The following is a 12,489-nucleotide window of genomic DNA, read 5'->3' on the forward strand; positions in this document are numbered from 1 at the left end:
TCTAGCATCTAAGAAAGGGATCATTGATTCTGAACTATCGCCCCCAAGTCAGAAACCTATGTGCAGAGACTGCCCTCCTATCTGAGAATCAAAATGTTAATCTCCTCTTCATGATGCGATCACATTTCTCTTTAGGCCACATGTCAACCTGCCTGTGAAAAGAACACTGATTAGCTTCTAAGGAGGAAAATGTCGGGAATGAAAAGATTTGAAAAGTCAAAAGTTATTTTGTGGCTAAAGTTAGTATTTTTATTTTGAGAGTATGTCAATTAAAGCTGGGAAGTGAAACAAAGGAAGGGCATAAGATAGAAAAGGCAAGAGGATAGCAACTGGAGTGAGTATAGACGGAGCTGCTCTGGCCCTTTAAGAAGAACGTCTCAGAGGCAGAAGAAATGAGCCCCATGGCTGCGTGGACTGAGGAAACCAGTTACAGAAGCAAAGGAGGCCCTGGAGACAGGTTCAGGGGTTAGCCCGGGGCGTGCTGCCACTGCCCACTGCTCCCCTGGTTGCAATGTGAAGTTCCTTAGAGTTTAGGAGAAAGAAAGCGAAGACACATGTTTGTCCATTTGTTTTTCTTTTTGTGGCTAAAGTTATTTAAATGTGAGCAATGTCTGTTAAAGAGAAGCAGCCTCAGTATGTTCAAAATAATTGCAGGATAAAACTAGATTTTAGCATTTATATTTTATATCATTCATATCCTTTATCTTAAGAGGAGGCAACTAAATTGTACTATAACTTGCCTGCCAGAAAGTCTCTCAGCCATCAGAAGAGACTGATAAAAGGGTATTTTTAGGATTTGTGTGAACAGATCATTTCAACAAATAGAAATATCCCCAAAGAAGTAAATTCTGAATCAAAATAGTACCAAACCCAAAACAGTCTTACCTAAAAAGTGCTAGTAGAATGCATAAAATAATTGAGAGGCTCCGTGGGGTAAGGTTGGTTCATTTCAGGAACATGGCTGAGGTTTGAAACCTTATGCATGCCATGGCTACTCGATCCTGTAGTTTTCCTTGGTGGCCTTGACCTGAGATTCCACCCCCCACCTTTGAGATACCTGTAGTTACATAGTGGTTTTGAAGTAGTACACCTTGGTTTCCCCGAACCATTTTTTTTTCTTTCTGTTCATCAGATTATTTATTCACTTGATTCTTAGATTCACTTGTTGATAGATACATATTTGTTGTTCATAATTAGTATCTTTACCTTTTTCTTCTTCTTCCTCTTCTTAAAGGATACCTTTCAGCATTTCATATAATACTGGTTTGGTGGTGATGAACTCCTTTAGCTTTTCTTTATCTGTGAAGCTCTTTATCTGACCTTCAATTCTGAATGATAGCTTTGCTGGATAAAGTAATCTTGGTTGTAGGTTCTTGGAATTCATCATTTTGAATATTTCTTGCCACTCCCTTCTGGCCTGCAAAGTTTCTGTTGAGAAATCAGCTGACAGTCGTATGGGTACTCCCTTGTAGGTAACTGAGTTTCTTTCTCTTGCTGCTTTTAAGATTCTCTCTTTGTCTTTTGCTCTTGGCATTTTAATGCTGATGTGTCTTGGTGTGGTCCTCTTTGGATTCCTTTTGTTTGGGGTTCTCTGTGCTTCCTGGACTTGTAAGTCTATTTCTTTCACCAGGTAGGGGAAGTTTTCTGTCATTATTTCTTCAAATAGGTTTTCAATATCTTGCTTTCTCTCATCTTCTGGCACCCCTATAATTCTGATGTTGGTACGCTTGAAGCTGTCCCAGAGGCTCCTTACACTATCTTCGTATTTTCGGATTCTTTTTTCATTTTGCTTTTCTGGTTGGGTGTTTTTTGCTTCTTCGCATTTCAAATCTTTGCCTTGATTCTTGCGCTCCTCTGGTCTGCTGTTGGGAGTCTGTATAATATTTGTTATTTCAGTCCGTGTATGCTTAATTTCTAGTTGGTTCTTTATCATAACATCAAGGGTCTCATTAGATTTCTTGAGGATCTCATTAAGTTTATCAGCGGCTTCTAGACAGTTCTTGAGAGACCTTAAAAGTGTGGTTCTGAACTCAATATCCTCCATTGACAATTTTGTCCTGTTTCTTTGTCTCCGCATTTTTTATGCTTTTTTGGTGCACCCCCTAGTGGTCTTTGTGTGCAGTCTTGTTGTAGTTAAGCCTTGATTGTTGTAGTTAATACTAGGGGGATTTGACCTCCAGGCCAACTGGCTGTGAGAATCTCCCCGAACCATTTGAGATCGATTTTGTTAGCATCCATTTCAGGAAGGTTCATCATTCTAGGCCTTAAACAGAATAATCTTAGCAACCACTTCATAAGGGATAGAAAACAGTGATAAGATTGGATTGAGAAACCAGGCATATTAATCGGGACCACAGCTGACAAGGTAGGCTAAAAACCAGCATGGTCTTTGAGAGTTTATCAAATGAAGAGGGCACATCAATCAGGATGATTTCTGGGTTCTCAGCCAAATGCATGTTTAGGAGATCTAACAAAAAAAGGAAATGATTTGAGCACAGTAAGTACTGCTTTGCTGGCCACTGGAGGAGACACACAACTGAGCAGAGCAGACTCCAGCTGTTTACAGCCTGGTGGGGGAGAGAGACCTTAATGAAATAATCACAAATAGGTCATGGGAACTGCTAAGTGCTATGAAATAAAGCTTCGAGCACCGTGACAGCATGCAGCCGGGGCATAGCGCAAGGGCGGAGGGTTGAGAGAAGGCTTTCCAGAGGAGGTGACATCTGAACTAAGAGATGAAAGATGAGCAGGCAAACAGAAGAGGAAGAGCATTCCAGACAGTATGTTCAAAGGCCCTGAGGTGGAAGGAGTGTGACTGACATACTTTCGGGCTCAGTGGACCAGGATGGAGTAAGATGAAGCTGAGCAGAGAGGCGGGGCGTCACATGTCAATGAGGCAGTGTGGGGGTTGCAGCACCGTCATTTTAATAAGCAATGATGTCACCTCTACTGTTTGCCTCCTGGGATTTTTCTGGAAACAAGATCTAATTCATATCACAAATGCTTGGCCTTTGTAATTCCCTGGGTGGAGCCTTAAACAGCCCTGGAGACACACCAAAGCGTGGTGCCCTGATTCTGATGATAAGGAGACCCTCCGCCCATCAGCTACAGAACCAGCACTCCCTGAAGATGTTCCCACAGATGAACCTGGACAAACTATGAGTGAGGAGGCTGTGTCCTTGTGCTCCCAGGAACGCTCTTCCATAAAACCAAGCCAAATGCAGGTGTGTAGCAAGTTATGGGGGGTTATTTACTCACTTTCCAGCCCTTCACTGCACACACATTTTTGAACGTTGCTATGTGCTGGGAACCCGGCTAGGCACTGAGGGTATAAAACTGAGGAAGATAATGGTCCTTGCCCTGTAGTAGCTCAACATCTTACCTACAAGCAGATAATTTAGAATTCATTAGAGATGCTGAAGCCAAGTACTGTGCGATCCCAACAAGTGTTCAGCACAGTGCCTAGCACATTAATAAATAAAGGTTTATTTACAAAAACAGGCGGTTAGTCCACAAAGTCACTGACCCTGATTAGTCATAGTCTGGTAGTTGGTTGCTAACATTAAGTCACTATGACAGATGATCTAGATCAGGGGTGGGCAACCCCTGGCACGCGTGCCAAACATGGCACACCAGTAACTTTTGCTGGCACGCGAAACCCTCTCTTATAATCTTCCATTTACAATTTTTGTGAACATTTGAATGACTTAAATGTTAAATTACAAGGAACTGGCGAGATACTTGATGTTATGTTTGGTTACATAAAGGCTTTTGAAAAGAAACTGGAAGTCTTTAAGAGGGATGTGAATGGTGAGAGATTTAGATATTTCCCAAACCTCAAGAGGCACATCAAAGACCTCCCAAAAGATGACAGAACAGTCAAAGCCTTCAAGAGCTATTTTTAAACATCATCAAGTCAACTATTGAGCAGTTCTTCTCAAGATCTGTGAAATTCAGAGAACTGGAAGAGACAGCAAAATTCATGAGGTTTCCAGACAGCATGAAACTGGAGGAACTAAACTTACAAATGTTTTCATGGGTAGACATGGCTGACTTTGAAATGCAATTGATTGAATTTCAGAGTAGCTCAATTTGGAAGCAGAAATTTATTGACCTTAGAGTTGACTTGGAAAACATTGAAAAAAAGCGATTAGAGACAGGAGTACCAGAGAGAAGTGTCAAAAACGAACTATTGAGGACTTGGAATGCCATTCCAGAAAATTTTTTCTGTTTAACTTTGCAACAGAGTTACTCTCCATGTTTGCATCCACATATGCTTGTGAATCTTTGTTCTCAGTGATGAAGTTTGTTAAGTCTCGTAATAGGAGTAGCCTGATGGATGAAAGTAGTAGCTTGTACATATTTCTGAAGGTCACGAAATATAAACCTGATGTAAAATCTCTGTCATCAGTGATGCAGCAGCAAAAGTCCCACTGATAATATCAAACGGAGTCATAAAGTTTTCTGTCGGACTATCAGTGTACATGTATACGTTAAAAAATAAATGTATTTTTCATCATATACTGTGTTTTTGTCACTCGAATTAATTTTATTATTTCTTCAAGGTTCTTCACATACGTACACCTTAAGAGATATCAAGTTGGCGTAACATGTTCTCAAAAAATTAGGGTTGGCACGCAGAAGAATTTTGAGTCAGAGGTTTTGCTGGTTTTGGCACGCACTCACAAAAAGATTGCCCATCCTGGTCTAGACCCAGAGGGGTTGTCGTTTGATTTAAAGTAGATGCTGCCTGGCTGGTGTGGCCCAGTGGTTGAGCATTGATGTATGAACTAGGAGCTCATATTCAATTCCCATTTGGGCACAGGCCTGAGTTGTGGGCTCTATCCACAGTGGGGTGGGGGTGGGAAGGCTGGCATGCAGAAAGCTGCTGATCAATGATTTTGTCTCATCATTAATGTTTCTATTCTTCCTCTCTGAAATTAATAAAAATATATTTTTAAAGAATGATTAAAAGCAGATGCTGTGTGAAGTGTGAAGTTCAGTGGAGAACTGATTTGTTGGATGTGGAGCAGGAGTCTGAGAAACATTTGGTGTGGGAGCCAGCAGCCTCTGTGTGTGTGTGTGTGGGGGGGGTGTCTTTATTTCATCACAGCTATGGACTGGGGCGCCAAGGATTAAAATGAGATAATACATGTAAAGGGTTTAGCCCAGTGCTGTAGCAAATAATAAGCACTCAATAACTATTAGCTATTGTCATTTTTGTTGTTATTCTGGTAGAGAAACCTTCCAGGGATTGGAACTAGGTAAAGCATGGTTAGTTTCTCTCTAGTGGAGTGAGAGGAGAGCCCTGTCAAATACCATTTTCAGGAACTGTGTCTGCTCCAGGAACGTAGCTTCCAGAAAGTGTGGAGGAGACAGCGGTCAAGGTTATGGAGGGGTCCCTTTCCCTCTTCAAGGGGAGTCCTTGGTAGCTGTACTGGGTAATTTCACACCTATATTCTGATAGGAAAGTTGGAGGTAACAAACGGTAACAACCATTTGAGAACACATACTTGGGATAGCTGTTTGTTTTTTAACTTCAAGTCTTGTGATTGATAATTTAAAGAGCAAAATCAATACAAGGACTTTTTAATTTTTATTTTTTAATCCTCACCTGAATATATGCTTAGAGAAAAGGAGAGAGAGAGAGAGAGAGAGAGAGAGAGAGATTGGTTGCCTTCCAGATGTGCCCCCACCAGGGATCGAACTCGAAACCCAGGTATGTGCCCTGACCAGGAATTGAACCTGCAAACCTTTTGATGCACAGAATGAGATGCTCAACCAACTGAGTCGCTGGGGCCGGCCAATATTTTTAAAAGTCCCACACCACCTCCAGGGGCATCTCTTTGATGCGCTTCGATGGTCCATCACTGTGTTTTGTTCAAATCTGTCTGCAGGTTGTCCTTGCCCTGCCTCTCCAGTCCCCTCGCGGTTCCTGGCCCCACGCAGGTGTCCTCAGTCTCTGAAAGCTCACGCACAGCCCCGCGGGGGGTACCAGCTGCGGTGATGTTAGAGATGCACAAAGAGCGGCTGCTTAATTGTATTCATTGTGACACAAATTAATGAGACTGAAACGGAAAAAAAAAGAACCAGATCCGGGGCTGGTGTAGACAAGTCTTAGTGATCCCGGGGTGGTGGGGTGTGTGCGGGAAGGGAAATGGCCGAGCCCCAATCGGGAGGAAGGAGGAGTGCGCCCACGGAGCAGGTGGAGCGAGCCTGATGGGTCTGCGGGCCTGGGCCGGACCCGCTGGGCTAGGGGGCGTGGCGCGAGGCGGGGGCGTGGCTATAGCGGGGGCGGGGCCGGAGCTGCGGCGCGAGGGGCGGGGCCGGGAGCCGGGCAGCGGCGGGCGGGAGGGCGGGGCGCGGCGGCTTCGCGGCGCCTAGGCTCGGGCGGCCGGCCGGGGCGCACTCATTCACGCGGAGCCGGGGCCGGGAGCGCAGGCGGCGGCAGGATGAACAGTATCAAGAACGTGCCGGCGCGGGTGCTGAGCCGCAGGCCCGGCCACAGCCTGGAGGCCGAGCGGGAGCAGTTCGACAAGACCCAGGCGAGCGGCGGGCCGCGGGGGGCGGGGGGCTGGCGGGCGGCGCCCTCTCCCCTGTCCGCTCACTCGCGTCCCTTAGGGCCCGGCCACCGGCCGCTCCCCGCTCCCTCCCCCCCGCCGCATCCCCTCAGCCGCTCAGCCTCTCACCCCCCGGCCTCCGTGGTCGAAGCCGCCCCGCGCGCAGGTGAACCGGAAGCGCGCGCCGGCGCCGGGGCCTGAGGTGCGAGTGGGGACGGCGGTGGCCGGAAGCCGAGACGCGGCGGTGGGCCAGCGGGGGGTCAAGGTGAGCGCGGAGCCCAGGTGCGGCCGGCGCGCCCCCGTCCTCCGCGCCAGCCAAAGAGCCGCCCGGTCTCCGGGAAGCAGCGCGTTTCCTCGGAGGAAGCCCCGGTTTCCTCCTCGCCGGGCTGTCTCCCCGCCGCGCCGGGGCTGGTTACCTGCCGGGCGAAAAGTTTCACGAATGCGGCCGGACTTGTTCGCCCGAGCGCGGGCCCACGCAGACGCCGGTTCCCAGCCCCGACGAAACGCGGGCGGGCGCCCGGCAGACGGGAACTTCCTTCCTGCGCTTCCCACGCGCCCGCGTCGCCCTCCCGGGAGGTTATTTTAACCGGGAAACAATGGCGCGGGCGTGTATTTGGACGCGTGTTCCTGCGGGGAACGCGCGATGCCGGCGTGGCTGTGCTTCTGGGTTTTTTTTATTTTATTTTTTTCGGTTCCTTTTCATTGTACAGACACCGAGGTGTGCGGAGGCCTGGGGGAGGGGAGCGCATACTTCTTTATTTGCCCAAAGAAGTCAAGCAAGGCTGAAATAGCCACAATTTTTTTTTTTTTAAAACACCTTACTTTCGAAATAAAGGAGGCCGAAAGGACCTCCCTCCCTCCCTCCCTCCCTCCCCTGCCTGAGGCTGGATGGTGACGGTTGCGGCTGCCATTAGCAGGTTCCTCCCCGCAGAGAGCCCCGACTTCTGCGGTTGCTTTCAAAACAAGTTAGCACATTCTGCCTGCAGCAGCTGTCTTTTGAAATAAGAAAAACCCAGGGGGACCTTCCACCTTTGTGCTTGTGATGAGCGATGAAAGTGATCATAAAACCTTGGGATACGTGCTAGAAGTAACCTGGCCACAAATTAGTTTATCCTTGTGCTCATCCTCCTCTGGCCTACCGTATGTTTTGTTTTTTCCCCTCAACCCGGATAGCCCATCATAAAAACAAATGTGGCATTTAAAGTCATTAATACATAATCGATTTGCCGGAACCTGCGGAAGGATGGGGAGAAATTTAATGGGCAGAGAGAATCTGGATGTTGTCAGAAGCTTTACTCGGGCGCTGATTTTTTTTTTTTTTTTCCTCTCTTGCCTTTGAGGAGGAATAAAGAAGCCTGGTTGCTCCATTAGAGAGGATGGGATTTAAAGGGCTAAGTTATTGGTCTAACTCTTGGGTTATTCTAAGTCAGGAGCAACCTTCTTTAATGTCAAAGAGAAGGGATCTCGGATATAGATCCACACATTTTGGTTTGGAAAACAAGGTGTTTTGTTGGTGTTTGCTTGTTGGGTTTTTTCCTCGGGCTGAGAGCGTTCCTTATGATGAATAGCTTTCTAATGGGTGAAACGAGCGTTTGCCCGTTCCAGGGCTCACTCTTTTTTTTTTTTTTCCTGGAAAGATAGAGTTCGGGTTCAGTGTCTGGCTTTGCTTGTCTTCAGGGTGACTTACTGGGGATGTAGGAATAAGGTTTTGCACATGGTTAATATTTAATTAGATCGTTCCCAGAAATATCTAGTGAGCTGCCAGCCAGACCCCATTGGTGGGAAGGACCCGGAGAGCTGAGGTTGCTGCGTCTGGACACAGAAGAGCACATCCAACCCACGGACCGCCTTCCCTTTGGAATACGCCGCCTGTGTCTTCATGGTGACCACAGGGCTCTGGGTTGCAAAGGAGCACTTTGGCTTCCTAAGATTTTACATCCTTATGACCCCCCAGTTTCTTTCCTGGTGGGCTCCAGGGTGAGGAATAGGAAAAATGAGTACAGATTAGCTTTCTCAACAGGCCACACCCCCTGTTTTACAAAGGTCCCTCCCCACCCGAGTCAGGAGTGTTCAGGGAAGGTACCTGGTACTTGTGGTTGGTGTGTGGTGTGAGTGTGTGTGTGTGTGTGTGTTTGTAATCCCAGGGGGAGTGTCCAGGAAGCTGGTCTCTTCTTCCCCACGACTTCATTCTCTTTGGTGATAAAACCCCTTTCCAAAATGGATGTCAGAAAACTGTGTTGGCTTGTGGTTGTGTTGTAGTATTCTGAACACAGATCACCACGGTACAGCACACCTGCCTTCTGAACCGGAAAATGGCCTGTACCGTTGCAAAGATGGTGCGGTAGCATGGAGGGCTCGTCTGTCTCCCTGGGCCAGTTGCTTAACTCCTGAATCTCATTGTCTCTAAAAATGGAGATAATTCCATCCACCTCCTGGGGCTGTTGTAAGGTATAGAGATCAGCCCCTCAACAATGTGCCGTCTCCTGATTCCTGGAACCTGTAGACAGTCCTTGCTAAGAAAATGCTCATCAGCTGACCTCAAAGTGGAGCGAATAGCCCGGGTCAGCCAGGTGGGCCCAATGCAGTCACATGGCCTTTAAATATGGAAGAGCGATCCAGTGCTGGCGCCTTGGAGGTGGAGGCTGGGGCCGCTCTCAGGGAACGCGGTGTCCTCTGGAAGCTGGGAAAGGTGGGCATAGGGTCTCCTGCAGAGCCTCTAGGAAGAAAGCTGCCCTGCTGGCACCGGGACTTTAGCTCCATGAGACCCATTTTGGACTTTTGACCTCAACTGTGAGATGATAGGGGTAAGCCACCAAGTTTGTGGCGTGTTATTATAGCAGTAATAGGTTACTAATACAAACAGAATGCAAAGCAGGTAGGACAGTGCTCTCAAACTGCCAGGTAGTCGTCCTTCTCCCTTCCTTTCCCGCCCCCACAGAGCCTTACAGTTTCAGAGCCATTTCTGACCAAGCAGACCTGCCTTTGAGGCCTGTTATGGATGAGGACTCAGTCTTGGAAATGCTTAATTCCAGTCTTGCTTTTTCCTTAGCTCTGAGTCCCTTTGCTTCTCTGGGCCTCAGTTTCCCCTGCAGGATGTGGAAATAGGTCCCTAAAGCTTCCCATGAGGTCAGCACAAGAGAGGGGCCGCACCTGAGTGTGCCAAGCCTCGTGTGGAGCGGTGAGCAGCCCAGGTGTTAATGGTGGGGAAGGGATTGGACGGAAGGGCGACCATCCAGCTCGGCGACACATCCCCTCTGCAGCCTCTGGGAGTCGAAGTCGTGTAAAGATGAACACTTACTGCCGTTCAGGGCTTCTCAGCCCCTTCTCCCGTTAGAGCAGCACTGTCCAATGGAAACCACGTGCACCACTTCCCATTTCCTAGCAGCCCCATGAAGAAGTCAACAGAAATTCCTTTTCATCGTATCTGTTCTTGAGCCTGGTGTCTTCAAATTAACCATTACAACATGTAACTACCATAAAAACTATGAGTGGGATAGTTTACATTCCTCTCCTCCTACTAAGTCCTCAAAATCCACGTGTTTGACATTCAGAGCATGTCTGGATTTGGGCTCACACACTCAGGTGCTCAGTGGCCACACGTGGCCAGTGTAGACAGCACGGTGGGAGAATCACCTGGGGTGTGGGGGAGGCTTTTAAAAATGTCAGTGCCTGGTTACCTGAGATATGGAGTCATTTGGTCTGGGTTGGAGCCCAGGGCATTGGTTTTTTTGTTTCGTTTTGTTTTTAATGTTTTCCTGCCAGGAATTCTTTAGAATCTCATTATTAGAGGCAGACCACAGGACAAGTGTTTGGAAACTTGAGTTTCTCTTTGGAAAAGCTGTTCCCAAACACACAGTACTCTCGGATTCCTATGCCTTGCCCCTGCTGGTCCCTCTCTTCTGACTTCTCCCATGTGTGCCCATCGCCCCCTCCATGGAGTCTCCTGTGATAGGCAGGTAGGCTCACATGTGCCCACCCTTGCATCTTCATGTTTCTTACAAACACTGTGGTATTGTAACACTCTAAGTCACTAACCCCTTTCTGGGCCTCATTTAAATATTTACCAAAAAAGCTCCCAAGTTTGAGAAGAAATCTAAGCCATGTGGTGGATAGCCAAGACACCCAGCTCCGTCCCACCATTGTCATGGGGATGGGGCAGGCCTGTCTTCTCCCTGCTGTGTTCCCCATGCAGGCAGGGTGCCGGGCACCTGGAACAGATGGGTTGAGTGGCTAAAGGACAGGCCAGTCAAGGTTCCTTTCTGAGAAGGACAGAAAGAACTAGGCGCACAGCTACCCTAGGACACTGCCCCCAAAGCCGGCCATGAGCCACTCCAGCCGCACTCACCTGCCTGCTGAGGTCTGTCATTGGGATGGGTCATGGGTGGTGAGCTGTGCCCTTCTATCTGGTTCTGTCCTCTTGGTGATGCTCAGGCAAGCAGCTGACTTCCTGACTCTGGGCTGCCAGAAATCCCCTGAGCCTCCCCCCTCCCATCAGTTGACTTCTTGGTCCAGATGGGGGTGAGGATGCAGCTGCTAGCCCTTCCCTCACTCTTCCCATCTTTGATGCTCATTTGTCCCATGACATGTTCATGAGGACCACATGCTGTGTCTTTGGGCTTGTTTCTGGTGCCTTGGAGTGTGCTATAGGAAGAAAAAGATAATTTTTTAAAATGACTTTAGAGAGAGGAAGGGAGAAGGAGAGAAACATCAATGTGAGAGAGAAACATCCCATCAGCTGCCTCCTGCACACTCCTACTGGGGATTGAGCCTGTAACCAGGCATGTGCCCTGATCAGGAATCAAACCCATGACCTTCTGGTGCCCGGGACCACACTCCACCAACTGAGCCACACCGGCCAGGGTGAGAAAAATCATCCTTGTCCCCTCCAAGAGTTTTCATTTAATGAAGGAGGTGAGAGAAGGACAGGTGTGCTGTGGCAGAGCAGTGAAGAACAAGACTGCCTCAGTCGGCTCATCTGCAAAGTGGACACGATAGTTGTACCCAGGTCATGGTCATGAGAGTTGACGGATCGCCTGGTGCTGGTGCAGAGTAGATGCTCTGTCAGCATTAGCTGCTCCATAGAGCCCAGAAGGGCACGTCAGACAGAAAGAAGTAGAAAGAATGTCCTGTTGGGCCTGTCCCTGTGCCGTGGTTTGGCAGGGCAGGAGTGGAGCCAGGGCTGCTGGGGAGGGAGGCGGATCTCCAGAAGAGCGAGTCTGCAGGTGCTCACGGCCCCCTTCCCCAGGACAGCAGGCCCGCTTCCAGGGACATGGTCCTCTGGGAAGGTACTCCAGGGAAGCCCCAGGGAGTTAGGACAGCCAGCTTGTGACTCCCTTGGCAGAAACGCTGCCCTCTGTCCTTGCCCCAGGCCAGCGTGACCTGGGTAGACAGGGCCGTTTGTGAATGAAATGAGACTGGGCACTCGATTGCAGCAGCTTGCGTGGAAACTGGAGTCGAGTCTAGGCCTGCTTGGCTGGGGGACAGGGAAACCCAGCCGGCTCACCTGAGACGCCGGCCGGGCCATTGGGCCAGGCTCTCCCTTGTCCACTTGATCTCGAGTGGGACTCAAATATCACCTTGTCTGTGAGGCCGAGGACATGGGCACATGGAAGGTTGGGCACGATTGCTTTGCTTCACCTGTGGGCCCCCTAAGCACTACCCCCTGAACCCCAAGATTCTCAGGCAGGGAGGTGTTGGCTCCTCCTATGTCCCAGCACCCTGAGCATGTAGCTCAGGGGACACACTCAGTGCGCGTGGATTCCATGCGAGTCTCCCTTCTTCAAAGCCACCACTTGGTGAGGCCTGAAAGGCCATGGCTCCCACTGCGGAGAAAGGCCGAGCCATGGAGAAAACTTTGGGTGAGGCGGGGTTGCTGCTTCTCCTGCTGAAATAAACAGCCTCAAACTGCAGTAGGTCCGCCTGCCAGGGA

General features: G+C 48.9%; 1 protein-coding gene across 3 annotated transcripts in view; it reads left to right on the forward strand.

The window, feature by feature from the left end:
- The first annotated feature begins 6,352 nt into the window (after positions 1 to 6,352).
- The window catches only part of HIP1R (huntingtin interacting protein 1 related), a 29,458-nt gene continuing 23,321 nt past the window's right edge, over positions 6,353 to 12,489 (forward strand). The window contains exon 1 of one of the 3 annotated variants that reach the window (XM_059675852.1): positions 6,353 to 6,545. In XM_059675852.1, the coding sequence (XP_059531835.1) occupies positions 6,453 to 6,545 (93 nt within the window). In that variant the 5' untranslated portion in view covers positions 6,353 to 6,452. The remainder of the gene's footprint in view (positions 6,546 to 12,489) is intronic. The other 2 variants (XM_059675850.1, XM_059675851.1) reach the window with 2 other exon arrangements.

This window comes from Myotis daubentonii, chromosome 19, assembly GCF_963259705.1.
Source record: "Myotis daubentonii chromosome 19, mMyoDau2.1, whole genome shotgun sequence".
Taxonomy (NCBI): domain Eukaryota; kingdom Metazoa; phylum Chordata; class Mammalia; order Chiroptera; family Vespertilionidae; genus Myotis; species Myotis daubentonii.